This window comes from Ctenopharyngodon idella, chromosome 5 (genome assembly GCF_019924925.1).
Source record: "Ctenopharyngodon idella isolate HZGC_01 chromosome 5, HZGC01, whole genome shotgun sequence".
Lineage (NCBI taxonomy): Eukaryota > Metazoa > Chordata > Actinopteri > Cypriniformes > Xenocyprididae > Ctenopharyngodon > Ctenopharyngodon idella.
Genome location: NC_067224.1, coordinates 19,905,008 through 19,926,273, shown reverse-complemented (window position 1 = coordinate 19,926,273; position 21,266 = coordinate 19,905,008). Strand labels below are relative to the sequence as shown.

Below are 21,266 nucleotides of genomic sequence, written 5' to 3'. Positions count from 1 at the left end.
CTTTACTTTGGTGTAATATTGATAAACCAATACACAGTATTGATATGTTTTTAAATCACAAATTTATTTGTTGTTATAGTACTTCTATGTCTGATTATTTCTTAGGGACGCAAAAGGCACCAATTTCATGGAATGACCCTGTAAACAATTTTTTATATAACATGCAAATATGAATGCAGATTTGAGAGGAGTCATGTGGAAATTTCATTTTTCTAATACTTAAAGATTTATATTTATTTAATAAATGTTTTGGACTCGGACATCATGCAGTGCGACAGATACTGACATGCGTCTTGACATATGGCAATGACTTCCAAATGAAGCTATCTGTTTGGAGTAGAAAGAGAAAATGCACCAAGAACGAAGTAGGTATGTATTTTAAAATTTTATTTAGTCTTGACAAACAAAAAAAAACAAAAACAAAAAAAACTATTAAAATCTGAACAGATTTTAATAAACTAGGCATCATACACTTGCTAATTTGTAAATGGTTACAGAGAAAAACTGGGCATCATACACTAAGCAACTGAGGATCATACACTACCAGACTTTCAAATTGTTCCGAACACAACAAACTCGCACAGAAACGCGCCTTAGTGCTAAGAGACGCACTACAGATTTGCAGAGGATGACTGTAACATTAGTAGTTGAAAAACGATGAGCTAAGTGCATTTGGATTCGGTCTTGGGTGGGTAGACACGGTCAGTATGGACTCCACAGATTACAACAGGAGAGTCAGAGGTGAATGGCATAGCCAGTTGTTTTATCTACCTTGTTAATGTCAATATATTATTCCATTATCAGTCACCGTTTACATTTAATGTAATCAATCATTCACAGCTATTGACATTTAGGCTATTTATCTACTTATCCCATACAAGCCTTGTCGAGTCCTGGATAATGATCAATATTAGCATTAAAGTGAATGAATCAAGATTTACCTCAGAAAGTGGTTTGCTAACTATCTCAAGACGAAGCTAACAGTACAGTAACTTTACTTGGTTGGTTTTAGCTCTGATGCGATTGCCACCATTCTCCATTTCTTCTCGAGCTTTGTGACTTCGCGCCCTTGAATTTCATTGGCTTGTCAGCGTATAGACCTTATGTAGCTCCGCCCCTTTTCAGCGCTGCGCTCGTTGTCTTTTGACTTCCGGCTTGTATTTCCACAGCGAACTTATGTATTTATGAAAGAACTGCTCATTTTAAAATCTTTCCGGTCTACAGACATTTGTTAAGACATCTGCTTTAAACATAACAATGCTCATGATAACTTTCATTAACTCTACAACAGGTAAATCCACTTCACCAGCTAATTATTCTTTGACGCCATAGAAATATACAGAGCTACCGCAAAAACGGAAGTTCAAAGACAATATTTTAAAGATGGCGGCGCGCTTGTTTCTCTGGTAAATAAGGTCTATATGAATACTGTAATGTAGCCTACTGTATTTAGTAGCAACACTTCATACACAATATGTGTTCTAAACGGCTTAAAATTCCTAATAGGCTTAAAATATCAAACATGTTTTGATATCCTCTGACTGGATAGAATCATCAGTCAGAAGTGATTCAGAAGCTCGCTGAATCTGCAGACTTTTGGCAACTATTGTCGACTCGTCCAGACTGCAAATTGGGGCAAAAATCTGAGCAAAAGTCGTGTAGTGCATTCCAGCCTACTTAACATGACACACAACAAAAACTGTGGCTTTTTTTTTTTGAAGAAGAAGAAGTTCATGGAAATTAAAATTTCCACTCTGGTTTCTTGTAAGCATCGTGACCTTCAGTATTTTTGTACATCCCACATTGTGTAATCTGTAAAACAATTCATTACCAGGATGACAGTTATGGCTCCTGCACTGTCTTGTTTATCCTGCTCTGCTGTTGCATCTGTGGTCCTGTCTGTTTGTATGCAAAGAATTTCAGTGGTTTAGGCAATGAAGTAGCTCAGTTCAGTTTCACACCCTTCCTCCTCAGACCTCAGCACAGTCACAATTCACAGCCTCACGCAGCCAAGAGTATGACTTTCAAATTGATAGAAAATATAAAAACAAAGCAGATTTACCCGATGGACAAACATTAGACTAGTTCCACAGATGGAGGTAGTTATTGACATGCTTGTATTTCCCATAAATTAATATTTGTTTGATCTTGATTTTTTTTTTTTTAAATGGATAATATTATTTACTTTTGTTTCCCTGGTGCTGTAGAAAAGGTCCAAATGATGTTACTTCTAGGGTCTTCTACATATTACATTTTGGTTATTTAAATTAGTTAAATATAGTTAAAAATATGATTTGCATCTCTAGTACTTTTAAAACCATCACAATACAAATGTATTTGTGTTAACATTAACATGACAATACATAAATTCCCACTTAAGAACAGATCAGAAGTTAGACTGTACAAGCTCTGGTGGATTGGTGCCATCACTGGTCAGCTTCTCACAGTACTCAGGATGCAAAGAAAAACCTACAGATTTGAATAAAAATAGGGGTTATCTAAAAAAAAATTCTCTTTCATTTGGATGTTTTGCTGCTCACTTGTCTCTTTTCTTGACAGAAGCGTAAAGGACGGTCTCTGAGCTGACATGTTCTGATGCAGAGTCATTTATGGGCTTGTTATTCACAAGAACTGATGAGGAAGTAGATAAACAAAGAACCTTGAGAAAATGTCTTATGAAACCGAGATATCTCACGTTTTGATAAGAAAAACATTTCAATTTCAGTAATACAACATTATTGACATATTATAATTACCTTTACTCTCATGGCAGTTGTGTGGCTTATGAGAAACTGATGCATAGGTTATTTCATTAACTGTTTCTCCTAAAAGAACAGGGAAAACAGTTATTAATATTGTAAGTTACAATTATTCTATTCAATGTAGTAATTATATTCAAGTATCGGCCATGGTCTCGAGATTACTTCATCATATCATAAAATATCCAGAGTCATTCTAGACCACAGCAGGCATTAGATTATATAACAATACACAGTATATACTGAGAAGCAAAATGTACCTTTACTGTCAAGGCAGTTGTGTGGCTTATGCGTAACTGATGCATAGGTTATTTCATCACCTGTTTCTCCTAAAAGAATAGGGGGAAAAAAACAGTTATTAATAATGTAAGTTATAATTATATTATGTTATGTAATAATATTCAAGTATCAGCCATGGTCTTGAGATTACTCCATTACTTCATAAAATATTCAGAGCCATTCTATATATAATTATCATTATCTATATCATTCTATATATAATATACTGAATAGCATGATTTACCATAGCTATCATGGCAATTGTGTGATCCGTGCTCAATTGTTGAATCGACTGTTTGTCCTGATAACAGAGAAAATATTTTTATATGACGTAAACTTGAATATACGATCACCAAAACTGTAACAATTAAGCCACACTAAAATGTCATCACATCAAATACAAAACTTCAAACCATGTGACATCTGCAAACAAATGATGCAAAATCTTTTTAACTGTAAAAAAAACAATATGATCAATAAGTCACGACAATGTTTTTTTACATTAACTCATCAAAATAATTAAGCAATATAAACTTTTTTATACAAGTTATATGAGATTCAACTCAAGTTTTTAAAGTTAGTTTAATGTAATTTAAGTTGAAATGACTTTAAATGCCAAATTGATTATACTTAAAAAATTGAGGCAGCAACTGAACCTAAGTTAAGTTAAAATGGTTGGAATTTTTTTTTACAGTATTCTCAGAACTAACTTTTCAGTTTTGTAATTAACAAACTGGTGTAAAGGTGATTTTTGGTGGATGTTTGAAGTCAGTTTTCTTCAAGTTTACACAGGTGTCCAGAATAACCAAAGATAGTTCATCACATTAACTAAGGATATGTACTGAATCCCTGACTATACCAAGATGCCTTCATCTGCTCAGTACGGTTCAACAGTTAGTTGAGTGAATAAAAACGGTATCTGAAAGAATTCATTTATAAATTCTTCATTTTTTTATGTGCTGTCTTTTTAAATGCCACTTGTTTTAAAAGGCTTCTCAAATGACCATTTCAGAAAGACTTGATATTGATCATAGCCTACTTATAATTATTTTATCCAGCATTTATAACTAGTTTATTTATTTACATTTATACTGTTTGCTTTTCTAACACTTATTTTCGCTTTGCATGTATAAAGCATATGAAGCATTGAATAAAAAGTTTCACCAGGTCTCATAGCACAGTGATCAGACTCACGTTTCGTCCATGTGTAGTAAACACACACAGTGATCAGACAGAGAAGCAGAAATCCTCCTCCTCCTGCTGCAACTATGAGCTGCCAGTTATTGAGCAGTGAAATCTCAACAAGAGTGAGATCTGATCAAGATCAAAAAGATGTAAACTATCAGAAATTCATACACTTCATGACACTTTTAATATCATGTTTATATACACTGATAGTCTTTGTAAAGAGTTATAAATCAGATACTCACTGATCTCTCTATAGCCCAGAGAACAGTTACTCTCTCTGAACAGTTCACAGCGGTAGAGGCCAAGATCAGAGCGCTGCACATTACTGATCAGGATGGAGAAGGTTCCAGAGCCAGAGCGATCACGAAATGTTTGAATTCTACCATTTCTGTGATTCCAGAATCTTTCCTGTTGATTTACTGGGATCTCTACAATGCCATTAACTGTTGTACTAATCTGATCCCAGACAGCACTCATGGTCAGGTCTGATCCAAAGAGAGCTGCTTCAAACAGGCAAGGCAGCAGGATTTCAGACTGTAGTTCTGTGAATAAATTGACTCTTGAAATTAACTTCCGTTGACACACATTATGACCTGTGTGAAAAGATTGGACATGGAGAAGAGTTGGATATAGTATAAAAAAAATAATAAAAAAAGCTAACAAGAAGTGCAATAAAGGCAAATGTATAAAGTAATAGTACAGATAATAAAAATAAAAACAAGTGTATAAATGACGTCATTCTTACTGCAGCATTCAGAGAATTTACTGACCTTTAACATACACTAGAAAGCAGCACAACATCCACACAGCAGAGAAACACAGTTCAAACAGCTTCATGTCTCATCTGATCACTGAAGATGCAGCTGAATAACACCGGGTTCATGTACAGCGAGGTGAGAATTTGTTAAGCATGTCACTTCCTGAAAATGCTGAAAAAAATGCTGCATGAACAAAACGTAAGTAGCTACTCTATAATGATGATTCTAAATGAAAAACTGGTTTATGGAAAAAAATTTTCAAGGCATTTTTAATCTGCTTTTAATTAATTGGAAAACAAAACAAACAACAACAAGACTGAAGTGCTGTACAAGAAGTTTATGTAAAAATGTTTTAACATAGTATGTAGTCAGATTTAACAGTGCATTGTTGTAGCATATAGAATCCAGATTAGATGCCTATTTCTTTCCTTTTCAGTTTTAACTTTCATTTTATAAAAACACTTATTATCAGCAGTTAAACGCTGATGCTTTTCTGCTTCAGGATCTGGATGCCTTGCTATCATTAAAGGAACTATAAATCTGATCTGTATGAGTTCTCCAGGAGAATGTAAAGCTATCGGTCGTTGGACTGAAGTTGAAGCACAGATGGGTCATGCAGCAAGACAAGGATCTGAAACAAATAGATCTGCCTTAGAATAGATTGAGACAGTTTTGGAAACCCCACTGAAATATTGTGGCTAGCCTGAAACATACAATTCATGCTCAAAAGCCTACATCTGCCACTGAGCTGGAGTGAGCCACAGCAGAGTGAAACATAAATAACTACAGGAAGTGTTCGTTTGAAGCTATGTGCCTAATCTAAAGGAAGAAACCACACTGGAACACTAGGTGTTATATAACTTTGTTTAATAAACACATGAAAGATGCATCAGTTTTATTTGTTCACACGGCAATTTTATGCATCCATTGGTTTTGGTTGGAAAATATATATTTTTCTTTTTTTTTTAGATCAAACGTTCTACACAATATGATTCTGTTTTCTAATATCTGGGTTAGGCTGTGGGTAACATAAGTGTGGACCAAGTCTGTTTAATAATAATGATAAAAAAAAAAAAGTATAAAAATTCTTTTGGTTCAAATTTTATTTGGTTCATAAATGTAATATAAAAATAAATGAAAATGGTTTTTAAAAATGTTTCGTATTAGTACAAACACAAGAAGGTAGAGAAAGGGTTGAATTGATTGTAAAAAATATATTGTGGATCCAGATCAGAGGCATTTGGAAGTTTTGATCATTTTAAAGGGTCCAGTTCACCCAAAAATGAAAATTCTGTCATTAATTACTCACCCTCATGTCGTTCTACATCTGTAAGACCTTCATTCGTCTTCGGAACACAAATTAAGATATTTTTGATGAAATCCGATGGCTCAGTGAGGCCTGCATTGCCAGCAAGATAATTTACACTTTCAGATGCCCAGAAGGCTACTAAAGACATATTTAAAACAGTTCATGTGACTACAGTGGTTCAACCTTAATGTTATGAAGCGACGAGAATACTTTTTGTGCGGCAAAAAAACAACAAAATAATGACTTTTCAACAATATCTAGTGATGGGTGATTTCAAAACACTGCTTCATGAAGCTTCGAAGCTTACGAATCTTTTGTTTCAAATAAGTGGTTCGGAGCATGTATCAAACTATTGAACTATTGAAATTTCTAAACACTTATGACATAACGAAGCCTCATTTACTGAAATCACGTGACTTTTATGCTCCGAACCACTGATTCAAAACAAAAGATTCATAAAGCTTCGAAGCTTCATGAAGCAGTGTTTTGAAATTGGCCATCACTAGATTTTGTTGAAAAGTCGTTATTTTGTTTTTTTGGTGCACAAAAAGTATTCTTGTCACTTCATAATATTAAGGTTGAACCACTGTAGTCACATGAACTGTTTTAAATATGTTTTTAGTAGCTTTTTGGACATCTGAAAGTGTTCAGTATCTTGCTGGCAATGCAGGCCTCACTGAGCCATCGGATTTTATCAAAAATATCTTAATTTGTGTTCTGAAGATGAACGAAGGTCTTACAGGTGTAAACCGATATGAGGGTGAGGAATTAATGACAGAATTTTCATTTTTGGGTGAACTAACCCTTTAAGCACCACTTTTCTTTAGTTAATGTAATAAATTAATAACTTTAGGTTGATGCCAAATTAAATTTTATTACTCCAATCCTTCACAATGTTATTTTCATTTACGAAAATTTAAATACGGTGTCTGCTCTGACAAGGGTTGTTTTTGCGTGTGGTGACATACACTAACACAATTTTCTTTCCAATGTGTTTAGAAAAAGGAGCTTGACCAGGTGCAGAAGGCAACATTCACCATCATTGCTATTGAGGAGGAAGAGGGAACTTTTTACCTTTTAACTCACTGGATATTTTGAGGTCTTTGAAGATGAGGTGATGTCTGCCAAGTCTTGGGTCAGTGCACTGCCTTTGGAGTACACTTAGTTCATACAGAAAGTGCTGTTGAATCTTAACTTTTTATACTTATCCACTCTGTTTCTGGTGGTGTTAGTACATAGTTATTTTATATTATTATTTTAATTTTACAAACTTTTACAATTTTAAAATTGAAATTTTTAAACGAACATATTTTATTGTTTGTGCGGTCTTACTTGGGGAAAACAGTCTAAGACTGTTTTAAAGTTATATTTTTGACTTAACCCACTGATATTGTTTTATGCTTGAACATTTTGTGAAGTAAATGTTGTTTTTCAATAAACACTTAAGAATACCCTCTTGTTCTGTCATCATTTTGTGCCAATGTTAGGTTTTGCTTAGTCTTATGTAACTTTATTACTTTGAGTTTGATTAACTTAAACCATTTACCGCAATTGGTTTCCTAAAACCATTTAAGTAACGATACAGTTGTTAAGACTTAGTTAGATTTGTTACCCGAATTCAAACTGAATGAATAAAATAAACTCTTTAAGTTTATTCTTATGATTGACTAAACCAGCTCTAAAATATAAGTGAATTTAACTCAATGTATATGAGTTTAGAGTACTTATACATATTAGTTTTAAAACTTAAATGGATTGCGGAAATCGGTTTCCTCAAATGGTTCGAGTTAGCGCAACTTATCAACTTATAGGGTGAGTAATTAATGGAAAAATTTAATTTTTGGGTGAACTAACCCTTTAACCACTATTGTTGCATTTGAATAGCTGGTGAAAACTGAGCACATCACACTAAGATATATAACACTTCAGGTGTCATATCACCACAGACAGCATTCTGTCTGTCTCTTCTGCCACAAAACCATTTTACTGACAACCATCAAAAGCATAAAAATGACACTTAAGACATAGTTCACATTGCTGTACAGAACACATGAAGTAATCAGAAGTTAGCAAACTTTATTTGTCTTTGTCTGATACATTTCTGTATTTCAAAGTTACTGATTATGATGAGCCACACCACACAACAATTTACCCATTTATTAAAAAATAAAACATTTTATAGCCTATCTATGGACAAAATCTGTATTCATTGCTGTTCACTCAAATTATGAAATAAAGAAAAAAATAATCTGAGAACAGTAAAATTAAAACCATATAAATTTCTTTTAGACTATGTTGTATATTCCAAACTCGTATCCTAAGTATTAAACACACACACGCACACAAAGATTTCAAAAGATAATTAGAGATGATATGTGAAGAAATGGACACTTGATTTCATCTACTCCTGTTATTCTAGAATCTCCACCAGGTTTCTACTGGTTGAGTCTGTCAGCTGCATCACCTCAGGTTGCATATTGCAACTTGATGGTTGAGGTGATGCTACTGACTCACACCTACACCTTGCAAGACAAACATCTGTGAGCCGTGTGCCAACACTGTGAACTCAATAGTATTAAAAATGATTTCTATCTTTCTGAGCTCATACAAACTGGGTTACAAAGATGGTATTGACTCACTAAAGTTTGATGCCGTTTCCTTGAGTTCAAGGTAGAAAGGACCCTGATATTCTGATCTTTAAAGAATCTTTAAAAAGAAAATTGTTTTTGCCATATTGAGAAGATCATACCTGTGATGGAATGTTTAACTTTTTTAGTTTGATAAATTTACTTTATCAGTAATCTAAATTACTTGACTATTCAAATATATGATCTTACACACGTTTTTTTTCTCGTCTAGAGTAGAAAGAAAAGTAAAAAAATATTTTGAAACCTCATGTATTTAACTACTACATGACAAAAACTGACTTTCTGAAGCGGCTGATATTTTAATTTCCACCCTGGTTTTGCTGTTATCATCTCAGCTTTAATTAATTATTTAGACAAATAAGGGTGGAAATTAAAAAATGTATTGTCAAATGTAACCCACACATCCATTTCTATTATAAAAGTATTAAAATAGTCACTGAGGGTATATGTAATCCCAACAATCCCTTATACAAACAGTATACTGTATAGATGACAGGCTACTTTATATATGTCTTTGATTATGAAATAACAGTTCCATTGCTTGCATGGCAGTGCTTTATAGACAACTGTTGTATATGTCATCTCAACAACTGTTGGACCTGAAAGAAAATGTTAAGAGAAAATGTTAATGATATGAAGCTTTGTTCAATATGTTCTCCAGATTCAAAAGCATCTCTGAGACCCATTCTAGAGCAGCGGAGTTAGAATTGTATTGCAAACTATTTCAAAGGGTCTTGAATTATATCAGCCTGGCTCAGAATTAGTTTTAGTCATCACACATTGCTGGTCTTTGTTCCAGTTAGTCTCTAACTTTTACCTCTTAAACTGTACTGCAGTAGCATAGGTGTTGTATTAATTGTCTTTCAGGTTTGTCATATAATATTAATAAAATTAGCTCACCAGGTCTCATAGCACAGTGATCAGACTCACGTATCGTCCATGTGTAGTAAACACACACAGTGATCAGACAGAGAAGCAGAAATCCTCCTCCTCCTGCTGCAACTATGAGCTGCCAGTTATTGAGCAGTGAAATCTCAACAAGAGTGAGATCTGATCAAGATCAAAAAGATGTAAACTATCAGAAATTCATCCACTTCATGACACTTTTAATATCATGTTTATACACACTGGTAGTCTTTGTAAGGAGTTATAAATCAGATACTCACTGATCTCTCTATAGGCCAGAGAACAGTTACTCTCTCTGAACAGTTCACAGCGGTAGAGGCCAAGATCAGAGCGCTGCACATTACTGATCAGGATGGAGAAGTTTCCAGAGCCAGAGCGATCACGAAATGTTTGAATTCTACCATCTCTGTGATTCCAGAATCTTTCCTGTTGATTTACTGGGATCTCTACAATGCCATTAATTGTTGTACTAATCTGATCCCAGACAGCACTCATGGTCAGGTCTGATCCAAAGAGAGCTGCTTCAAACAGGCAAGGCAGCAGGATTTCAGACTGTAGTTCTGTGAATAAATTGACTCTTGAAATTAACTTCCGTTGACACACATTATGACCTGTGTGAAAAGATTGGACATGGAGAAGAGTTGGATATAGTATAAAAAAAAAATAAAAAAAGCTAACAAGAAGTGCAATAAAGGCAAATGTATAAAGTAATAGTACAGATAATAAAAATAAAAACAAGTGTATAAATGACGTCATTCTTACTGCAGCATTCAGAGAATTTACTGACCTTTAACATACACTAGAAAGCAGCACAACATCCACACAGCAGAGAAACACAGTTCAAACAGCTTCATGTCTCATCTGATCACTGAAGATGCAGCTGAATAACACCGGGTTCATGTGCAGCGAGGTGAGAATTTGTCAAGTGTGTCACTGCCCGAAAACGCACTTCCTGAATTGCACTAATCTGAGCCCAGACAACACTTAAACTTGGTCAGGTTTGATCCAAAGAGAGTTGGGGCCTATACCATGAAGCCAGTTTAAGTGGATAGCAGGTATGTTTCAGTTTAGTTTGTGCCAACCCTGGGTTTTAGGCACCATGAAAGTGGCTCAGCTTTTAGCAGTGTTTATCACCATAGTAACTTAGAAGCAACTGAGGCTTTTGTGTTCAACCAATCAGATTTTACTATTGGCATATACACCCATATAAGCAACAGCTCTATATCTACAACATTATTACTCATTTACCTCAGAAGAGTCAATAATTACCCTTACAACAGCTAATAATCATACACATATTTTATCTGACATTTTTCTAAACAGGATTAAAAATCAAATCCTGAATAAATACATCTTGTGTAAGTTTCTGTTATTAGCAACATGGCATGAATGTCAAATTCAATTGTAATTATTCTAAAACTTTGTTATTTTGTTCCCTTTTTATTTTTTGGATGTAAAGCACTTTGTGACGTTTGCTCTAGAAAGGGGCTATATAAATAAAACATACTAAAATAAAATTACTTTGCATGTAAGCCACTAAAAAGTGGCTTACAGTACATTTCATTCAAAGTATGTTTTCATTCAGTTTTTGCATTCCCTGAGAATGAACCCTATAACACTGGCATTGCCAACACTGTGATCTACTGTTTGAACTACAAGAACGCTCACCTGAATGACTCAATCTAAGGGACCCTGAAAGAAAATTGTATATTAATGAGAGAGGCTGAGATTTAAGACAGTGTATAGAGCGACAAATTAGATATAAATGAAGATGTTTCCACACAATCAGTGAAGACAGAAGCATGTGCAAGTGCACACGTAGGAGAAAAAACCCAGGCCACTAAACAGCACCATCAGCTAGTCTCTCTCTCTCTCTATATATATCACGCATTTATACAAATTAAGGAAGCCAATTGTCTTGTTTTAGTTGTCACAACTTTTTCACTTCTGCTGTAAGATGAATGTAGCTGATGCAGGAGAACTAATAGTTCAACCAAAATTGAAATAATGTCATCATTTATTCACCCTCATTTCATTTCAAACCAGTATGACTTTCCTCCTGCTGTGGAATCCCCTTTCAAAAATATCTTTGACTTCCAATATTTTTTTGGCAGTTAATTGGAAAAGAAAAGCAGCAGAGACAGAAGATACAGCGCTGTATGTTTCAGAGAAGTGGAGCTCTGTTCTACTTTATTGATTGGTCTGCACATTTCTCATCCACTACTGAGGAGACAGAGTGATACAAACATTGGATTTCAAAATCAGGGGACAAGTTATTTTTTTTCAAGTCTTGATTCTGAACGGACCAGAAAAAAAAGAAAGTCACCCTTGCAAAGCTAAACTGGAAAATAGACTGACGTGATGAGCAATTTTAATTGTCTTTAAGATTCAAGTTTCACCATTTTTGTCAACGCCATTGTAAACACTTGACATCCCGTTAAATCAGGATGAATATAACATTGATGCTGAAAATCATAGAAAAAGAAAGAATGTGGAAAAAATCCTAACATGAGCTCAACATTGTTTTTTAAACTTCTGAAGAAAACGAAACCATTATATTAAAATAACGATCAGACTGGTGGTGTTATTTGAACAAAGCAGAAGCACATAAAGTGGAAAAAAGCAGGATCAAGAGATGCCTTCAGATATCAGGGACCTCCATTAGCTTTCATCACATTCAACTATTTCTGCACTAAAATTGAGCTTATTCACTTTCAGACACAGAGATACTTAGATCTCTGAACGAGTGCAGCAGCTGAGATAAATGGTACCGATTTTATATGCTTAATCCAAAAAAAAAAAAAAAAATCAAATTTCCAAGAGTTGAAGATGCAGATGGAGTAAGTGACTAAAACATGAACATATCTGAAAGCGTTGCAGACGTCTGCATGACACTGAATAACTTAGATTAAAGGTAGTATGATTTTAACCTTCTCAAAATTACTAAAGAAAAAAAGTGCAACAATGGTGCAAAGATGTACCAAGTTTGGTACTTCATCTTTTTGTATTTGTTTTGTGGTCTAGGGGAAGAAAAAAAAAATTTCACACATTTTGACAGAATACACACGTTATATGTGCTCCTTTATGACTAGTAATAGAGGATTTTCCTCCAGAAACATATTTTTCTTCAAAAACGAAAAGGACCTTGTACAACCTTTATGAAAAGCCCCGCAAGAACGGTTAGCAAATTAAAGATGACGAGTCATGTCAAACTGTCAGACATTCAACTGTAGGGCCAAACACTCTGAACAGATCTGCAACAGGCCACTGCTGAAGATTAGAACCAAGCCGAAAAGAAAAGCGAGAGAAAAACAGAAGAAACATTCATCTCATGTCTGAAGTTTCACGGTGAACAAGACTCCTACAACAGAAAAGGCTGATGGCGTCTTTCATTTAGTCCTGTCCTCCTTTAACAGTTAATGAATGATTGTGACTTCCTCCCTGAAGTAACAGGGCAGAACACATCTCAACAGTGCTGCATAGACAGGGTCCACATCTGATGGAGCAAATGTAACAAAGTCCTATTTGCGTTTCGTTGTGAGTCGTTTTGATTAGACCATTAACTTTCAGATGTGGGAAGCTCAATGCTGTTCACCCGACTGACCACAAAAATTTCCACGGTGTCTTGTTCCATCCATTCATCCAACTGGGATAAATTTAAAAAGCAATGTTAAAATGCAGAAAAAAATAGTTAAATGAAAAACACTGCAAAAGGTTACTATTTACATACATTGAGTTTTTTTCTTTTTTTTAAAGACAAAAAAAATCTTTACAGAAACAAATTTTCAGCAAACAGTCTCTTTACAAGTTCTTCATCCATTTGACTTTCCACATTCTCTTCGATTTTTTTCCACGACTTTGTCTAGTTCTTATCCCCAAACAAGCCAAAAATCAAAGCATCAGTTCAATCCTGAAAATGAGTGGCTCTCTGCAATGCTCTCTCTGACCACCAGTGGGCACAAAAGTAGCACCAGACGTACGACCTCCTCCCCAGCAGAATCTCACTCTTGAGTGGCAGTGAGTGGGATTCATAAAGACAGCGAAAGAAGGGCGAAGGTGAACAGGAGTGGGGCGTGGACGCTTGAATAGGAGAGGGAGGCGGGTCACCTGCCTCAGTCGTCGCTGTCCGAGAGGGTCTCGTACTGCTCTGACAACAGCGGCGGCTCTCTCTCCCATGCGCGCGTCGGTGCCACAGGGCCGGAGGCACCACCCTGTGGCTGCTGCTGGGACTGCATGGAGGGAGATGGGCAGGCCATGGAGGTGGGAGGGGTACTACTGAGCATGCGCATGGTCAGGGGGTTATAGGGGAACTGCATGGAACCTGGGCAGGAGGAAAGAGAGAAACAAACAATCATTTAATTCAACTACTGTTGCTCTACCAAAACAATTTCATCTAACAATCAAGAATCAAGTAGGTCACCTGTGGACGACGGTCTGTCTTCCCAAGCCCAGGTGGGAGCCTGTCTGTGGTAATCACCCTCCGAATGAACGGAGGACACAGAAGAGGGCCTCTCTCCGGCAGAGTATGCCTGGCCTGGGTTCGGAGACTTTGATTTCCTGCTGCTAGCTTTGCTCTGAAGCTTCTGCTTTCCTGCTGTGGAGGCAGAAATATTGACAAGGACGTCACAAGTTTGGTTTTGAATGATATGTTCAAGATTCAGACTAGGGGTCTTGCAATATACTGGTATTGATGATAACTGTGATGCTTAAAAAATGAAATATCGGTATCATGTTGATACTACAAATATGATAATATAAATAATCCAAAGCCAGTAACTTATGTGGTTCACGTGTTAAGTAGGCATTGGAACTACAACTTTAACATTGGTTGCCACCCATCATAACAAAGAAAAGACGACAATGCAGTGTGTAGCTACTACTGCCACACAAGATCACGACGGAGGAAATAACAGACAAAAGCGAGACACTCCACCTGCGCTCGAAAAACATCTGGCTTGCCAGCGTGGGAGTTTTTTGAAATGTAAAAAAAAAAAAAAAAAGGTGTTAGACAGTCTGGAGGAAGTGCCAAAATGATGGTTTTATAGTTTGTACTGCCTCCCTTCATGGGTATTTTGAGAAAACACAAAATACATTTAAATATGAATTTGACTGATAGCATTTTTTTTTATTGTTAATTTCTAAAGATAGTGTGATAATTTCAGTGTCATGAATTCATTTGGCCATGATAATTATGTGGTGAAAAACTGATCATGACGGCCCTAATTCAGAGTGATTCTTCCATGACAACCAGTATTAGCTTTGTATTTTTATCATACAATGATCACATACAAATAGACCAATACATGGTTTTTCGTGGTAATAAGCTAGGCCACAAAGCACTGCACAATCTTCTGTTTAAGATAAAGTTTGTGTTCATTGAAGTGTATTTACAGTATGAACCTGTGTTAGGGGACGGGCTGGCCTCCTGACGGCTCTCTGAAATACTGCTCATGCTTCCTGAGGTGTTTCCTGTCCCCAGCTGCTGCTGCTGGTCCTCCTGCTTCTCCTCCATGTTCCCCATCAGAGCCTTCCTGATGATGTCCTCCAGACCCAGATTACTGGCTGGATCGCTAAACGAGTGGTTTCTAGGGTTTACACTGCCTGTTCAGGATAACACACACACACATATTGGACAAATTGAGAATAATTTAAGAAGCATTTAAAACTCGGAAAACTATGAAAAACATTAAATGCAAGTGGCATGTCAGTTACGTTCTTTATGGTGAAATTAATCATACTGATAGTTGTGAAACTCACTTGATGACGTTACTGCTGGGAGATTGAAGATCTCTGTGCCTGGCTGAGCGTTACCTGTTCAGATAAAGAGCAAATGGGAGGTAGAATTAGGTGCTAATTAGGTGGCAACTGTCTGAATAAAAGACGTCAGTGTATCAGTGCAGTGAAGTAAATATCCTGAGCTTGAATGTCATTAGGTCTCTGACAAAATGGGTTTGCATTGTCACTCACCGACTTCTGCTTTGCGGAAGATCTCCTGCTTTTTGGACATAACCATAGGAGACGTGCTCTCCAGTTTGGTGAAGAAAGAGGGCAGGTAACTGCCACTGCCTGGGGAGCGCGAGTCATTCCTGACAAAAGAAAGGTCAAAGATCACATAGTGAAGAATAGGTTTGGAAATTATTCATTTTTGATTGTTTTTTTTCTCCCTAAACAGAAGTCTGAAAAAATACATGTAATTTAAAAAAAGAATAAATAAATGCTCATACACATAGCAGTACAGAGAGACAATGAGTTACTACCTCTGTTCGGGGAGCTCCTGCTCTCGTCTCTGACTCTGCAGCATGCTGGCCTCCTGTTTATCCATCCCAGAATAACCCTGAGGAGGAGAGATGGGCTCATAGCTGCCCTCGACCAGCCCTCGACCTCGATCGGGAGACCTGCCTGGCCTGAGAAAGACAGACCATATCTGAATTTCAGCTCTGGAGGTATCCTCAGCAATTGATACACAGTGATTTGTATGATGGCGTCAGTTTTTCTGTTTCAATTCCAGCATGAGTCCTCATCCTTTTGAAGTGCATGCAAAGTGGCTTTGCAGTGCTGAGAAGTGTCTTTTCGACATGTCAACAACACAAACCAAACTCTTCCAGGCCTCAGCTACAACTAGAGGGCAGGTTAAATTAGACGTCGTTCGCAGGCAGCCAATAAAGACATAGGCTGGCATTATGCAAATTTGTTACATTGTCACTTTACACAGCCTATAGCTATCACAGAGACAGATGTATAATAACACCCAGTTCAGTAAAATATGTCAGGACAGAAGAATATTTTGCCATTCCATTAAACAACGTTACAGCAGCTTTAAGTACTTTGTGTTCTCAGTGTTGGTTGGGTGTGGACATACACAAATATGCACATACACTATTGTTTTAAGTTAAGTTTTTTTGTAATTTTTTGAAAGAGTCTCTTATGCTCACCAAGGCTGCATTCATTTTATTGAAAAAAAAAAAAAACAATAAAATTGTGACATATTATTACTATTTAAAATGTTATGTGTTAATATATTTTAAGATGTAATTTACTCCTGTGATGGCAAAGCTGAATTTTCAGTGTCACATGATCCTTCAGAAATCATTCGAATATGCTGATTTGCTGCACAAGGAACATTTCTTATTATTATCATCAATATCAAAAACAGTTGTGCTGCTAATATTTTTGTGGAAACTGTGCTACATTTTTTCAGGATTCAGAACATTAAAAGAACATTAAAAAGAACAGCATTTATTTGAAATAGTAATCTTGTATAATATTATAAATGTCTTTATTATCACTTTTGATCAAGTCCTTACTGATTAAAAGTATTATTTTCTTTAAAAAAAAAAATCCAAACTGTACAACCAATCCCAAACGTTTGAACAGCAGTGTATGTGCATGCATTCTGGTGCAACTTCTGTGTGTTTCTGTACAAATGACTCGCTTAAGGAAAATTTTGGCTTTCAAATACAGTGTGTTTTTGTGTCCATAAGTACCTGGCTCTTGGTTTATCAGAAGAGTTCTCGGGAGATACTCTGCTTGGTGGTCTCTGGTGATGTGTTGTTGGAGCTGGGTTTTCTGGGCTATAGCGGTTAGGGGGTTTAACTCGACCTACAACACCTCCCACGCCAGAGCTCTGGAATGTGGAGGATGAAGAGGAAGGCAGCGAACTGGATGATGGGGGAGGATCCTGGCTCTTGGCAAAGTCTTGTGTAATGATATGCTGCGAGAGAGAGAGAGTGTGTGTGAGGGCAATGAAGGAGGGGTGATTTGTGACATAAGCATCAGGAGTATGAATGTGACATACCGAAATGTGGTCAGCTAGGGTCATGATGCGGTGTGTTTTCGGGACTGGCCCATAACTGTCTGCTTGTGAGGAGGGGGGCTGCTGGGGTGCAGAAGGTCCTGAATCTCCTGATGGCCTGTACCGGCTAATGTCAAACCTCATTCCTACACAACACAAGATCAGGTCAAAGAACGGACAGAAATGACACTAGGGTAAACCTCACAAAAATAATTTTTCAAATATTATTCTTTTTATTTTTTTATTTTTAATTCCAATTATTATTAATTGTGATAGTCATTACTGTAAGAGCATTTGTTGATTGGCCATTGTGTTGATGCGCTAATCAGATATGTCTGTGATTGGCTTCAATGATCAACGCTTCAAAAAAGTTGTAAATAGTCATCAATGACGCTCTTAACAGATACACATGGAAGCGTTTGACAGAAGGTGTGTTTCGCGGACCAGTCTGCTGATAGAAGCCTGATTTTAAATGCTCCCGCTCACACTTTCAAATTCAAACACTTCCGTGTGCTTTCAAACGCCCCTGCGCATTGATCATTGTAGCTATAGGCATATTTGATGAGTGCGTCAGAGTGCGCTAATGTTTACGAATCTGCTCAACAGCATTCAAAGCATCACATTTTTACAATTTCAGTACCGACTGGTACCGAAGTCGGTACTTTTGACTATATAACAGAGTAAAAAAAGTCATGATTTTAAATTAAAAGCAGTATACAAGAAATAAAACCACAATGAATGAAAGTTCCTCAATATCCTTAATAATATTTTTTACACATTACAGTAATATGAATGAGATTTTCTTTGCATTAATGAGAAGTTGGGTGTAAGATGTATTTATTTGTCATGAAAATAAAGTTAAACGCAAAAAAAATCTTTAAAAAAAAAAAAATTATATATGTATATATTCATATTCATTTTTTGGTGGTGTAATATAACCTGGGTATGTTTCTAAAAGATTTCATGAGATTCACCCCATCTTGATAAAAAAGATGCTCAGTTTCCTGGCTTGTGGAGGCATCAGGGGTTTGAGGTCTCACCTGAGGGTGGCTGAGAGCTCTTTTCTGATGGGAAAGGTCCTTCGTTCTTTTCTTCTCTCAGGGCTGGAGAGTTAGCTGGGCTGATCACCTCTATTCCACCCTGAGCCTCATAACGACTGGATGACACTGAAGGACATGCAGAAATGCTGTTATAGCCTTGTAAGTAAATAAAGCTGGTTTGTTTTGAGAGAGGGTGTGCCATATACACCTACTATTTCAACCTACTTCCTAATACCCCCCGCGATAGCTAATACTGCGGCGATAGCTTCCTGTTTACTCTGCAGTATGTACATTACTTTTAAACATTCAAAAGTTTGCGGTCAGTAAAAATGTTTTTGAAAGAAATCAATACTTTTATTATTCAGCAAGGATACATTAAATTGATTAAAAAAAAGACTGTAAATGCATGTATAATGTTACAAAATATGTTTATGTTCTTTTGAACTTTCTATTAATCAAAGAATCCTGAAAAATGATCTGAAGGATCATGTGACACTGAAGACCGGAGTAATAATGCTGAAATTTCAGCTTTGTCACCACAGTAATAAATTATATTTAAAAAAAAAAAAAGAAAAAGAAAAGGTTAATCTTATCGATCCCAAACTTCTGAACGTTAGTGTAAATGTGAGTTATGAACTGTATAGTGTTACGTGAATACTGGTCATTATTACACAAAATTAATATCTGATGACACTCACTGCTACTGGAGGAGTCAGAGCTCTGTGAGCCTCTCTCACGGGAGTCCTTATCTGGGGCAATCTGGCGCGTGATGATGACATCAATGAAGTTTGCAGCAGTTATGGTGGTCTTCCCATGCGTGCGCAGCTCCTCCTCCATGCGTGACTTTGTGGGTGGGGCTTTCTCTTTGCTCCCTGAAGCTCCTCCACCCTCTGCATACACAGGATGGGAAGGTTTCCCACCAGGAAGTGACACGTCCCCATATGGTGATTGCATGGAACGGCGCTCCACCTCCTGTGACTCCTGTGCTGCTCGCCGTGATGACATCATGTCATCATCCCGGGAGCTACCGTTATTATGCTTGCTCTCCTTGACTTTCACAACATCCATCTGCGGGGCAGAGGCCGCAGCGTCCACCAGGGCGGCGAGGGCGTCAGCTGCATTGCTGTATCGGGAGTTGGCTTGAGCTGCAGCTGCTTGTGAGGGCATTTGCCTGGACAAGCAAAACAGAGTTGGACATTTATTAGAAGAAGAAAAAAAAAAAAAACAATTTCAAAATCTACAAATCAACCACAAAAATTATTAAAAATGTAATAATAAAAACAAAACATTTTTTTTTTCCCCCCACAGAACCCTGTGGTACCTCAATGGGGAATGGGTGCTGATGATGAAAATGCACCAAGCTTTACTGAAAATTATCTGTTCTCTAGATTAGAAATAAACTCCTTTAAAACAGACCCATGCATCCCAACCAAATGTGATAAGTGTTTTATAAGAATCACATGGTCTACTGCACTCAAGTCCAGTAAAATAAGGGCTGCAGAGTTACTTGGATCTCCGATTATGCGAAGTTCATTTACGACTTTTAAAGGTGCAGTGTTTAAATTTTAGCAGCATCTAGCAGTGAGGTTGCGAATTGCTCAGTCCACTGCTCACCCCTCCCTTTCGACGCACATAGAGAAGCTACGGTGGCCATCGTCATCTGAGACAGCAGAGAGTAGCTAGTCAAGCAATGAAGTTTCTTCTTACTTCTAACAAAGAACGGTCTCTGCTTCTAATAAACCAAACAACTACTAGGCCTGTCACGATAACTACTTTTTGTTGTGCGATATATTGCCCCAGAAATAATTGCGGTATGCGATATTATTGTCATTTTAAGACCATTTTACGCCACTGAATAAATAATCATACTATAACAGCATAATAATGCAAGTAGGAGTACACACTTTTAAATGACAATGAACCTAACTCTTAAGAACATTTAGATACTGGAATTGAAGCGTCAAAAAAATAATAATGTTGAATAAATAATAAATAAACCTTTGCTAACAAAAACTGCAAAATAACAAGTAGAAAAAAAACACTTGAAAATGCACAAAAGGCACTTGGAGATTTTCCATCTACAGGTTTTTCCCTGACCATATTTTCTTAGTTAAGTAAGGGTGCACACTATTGTCAGATGTCCATATGAACAAAGAAAGACACAGATTTAGCAGTCAGATATGGCCTGTTGAGGTATCTGTTTTTCTAGAGGCGTGTTTGAAAAACGTATTTTATCTTGAGCGCCGTGTCACGCACGAGATGCAGCGAAAGATGCGAGTGCAACAGTCAAACAAACACGTTTCCATGGAAAAATGGCGCAGTGGAATGCAAAAACACGTTCTCTATGAAAATGAACTAGACATTTGTGACTGCCGTGTCCTGTGTGAAACTAGCTGTGAGTGTGCACCATTTCGCGCTATCATGTTTATATTTGCACCAGTAGATTGCGGAAACTGAGTGCATTTGCACTTATTCTTCCAAACTGTCTGTAGTTGTCAGGAAAACACTATAACGACTTGAATGGCGCATTTTTCCGCCTGTCGATGTCAGCTCTGTGTATGAAGGAGCTGCCTGAGCCCCGCTTTCG

General features: G+C 36.8%; 2 protein-coding genes across 18 annotated transcripts in view; both read right to left on the bottom strand.

Moving 5' to 3' along the window:
* Positions 1-2,152: 2,152 nt before the first annotated feature.
* si:dkey-65b12.12 (uncharacterized) lies at positions 2,153-11,852 on the bottom strand. Of its 2 annotated transcripts, XR_007930450.1 has the most exons (7): positions 4,997-5,104; positions 4,469-4,819; positions 4,233-4,352; positions 3,283-3,339; positions 3,020-3,088; positions 2,757-2,825; positions 2,153-2,631 (listed from the first exon to the last, which is right to left on the bottom strand). XR_007930450.1 is itself a non-coding variant. In XM_051895646.1 (6 exons), the coding sequence occupies exons 1-6, from the start codon at positions 10,601-10,603 to the stop codon at positions 2,537-2,539; spliced, it is 906 nt and encodes a 301-aa protein (XP_051751606.1). In that variant the 5' UTR covers positions 10,604-11,852; the 3' UTR covers positions 2,153-2,536. The 2 variants fall into 2 exon arrangements, 1 of the variants encoding a protein (XP_051751606.1); XM_051895646.1 differs by lacking the exons at positions 4,469-4,819; positions 4,997-5,104 and adding an exon at positions 10,108-11,852.
* A 153-nt stretch (positions 11,853-12,005) lies between these two features.
* The window catches only part of ncor1 (nuclear receptor corepressor 1), an 86,789-nt gene continuing 77,528 nt past the window's right edge, over positions 12,006-21,266 (bottom strand). For 13 of the 16 annotated variants that reach the window (XM_051895629.1, XM_051895639.1, XM_051895630.1 and 10 more), the window contains 10 exons: positions 19,378-19,850; positions 18,680-18,805; positions 17,643-17,785; positions 17,332-17,558; positions 16,105-16,251; positions 15,815-15,933; positions 15,605-15,658; positions 15,239-15,448; positions 14,268-14,441; positions 12,006-14,168 (listed from right to left, as the gene is read on the bottom strand). In XM_051895629.1, the coding sequence (XP_051751589.1) occupies positions 13,960-14,168; positions 14,268-14,441; positions 15,239-15,448; positions 15,605-15,658; positions 15,815-15,933; positions 16,105-16,251; positions 17,332-17,558; positions 17,643-17,785; positions 18,680-18,805; positions 19,378-19,850 (1,882 nt within the window). In that variant the 3' untranslated portion in view covers positions 12,006-13,959. The remainder of the gene's footprint in view (positions 14,169-14,267; positions 14,442-15,238; positions 15,449-15,604; positions 15,659-15,814; positions 15,934-16,104; positions 16,252-17,331; positions 17,559-17,642; positions 17,786-18,679; positions 18,806-19,377; positions 19,851-21,266) is intronic. The other 3 variants (XM_051895632.1, XM_051895644.1, XM_051895641.1) reach the window with 1 other exon arrangement.

Bases quoted from the DNA above. Each gene is read 5' to 3' on its own strand.
- si:dkey-65b12.12 (XM_051895646.1), bottom strand. From the start codon at position 10,603: ATGACGTCATTTATACACTTGTTTTTATTTTTATTATCTGTACTATTA. The intron at 4,353-10,107 runs GTGAGTATCTGA...GATCTTGATCAG, and splicing joins TCTGGCCTATAGAGAGATCA to ATCTCACTCTTGTTGAGATT. The intron at 2,632-2,756 runs GTAATTATAATA...CTTCCTCATCAG, and splicing joins CAACTGCCATGAGAGTAAAG to TTCTTGTGAATAACAAGCCC.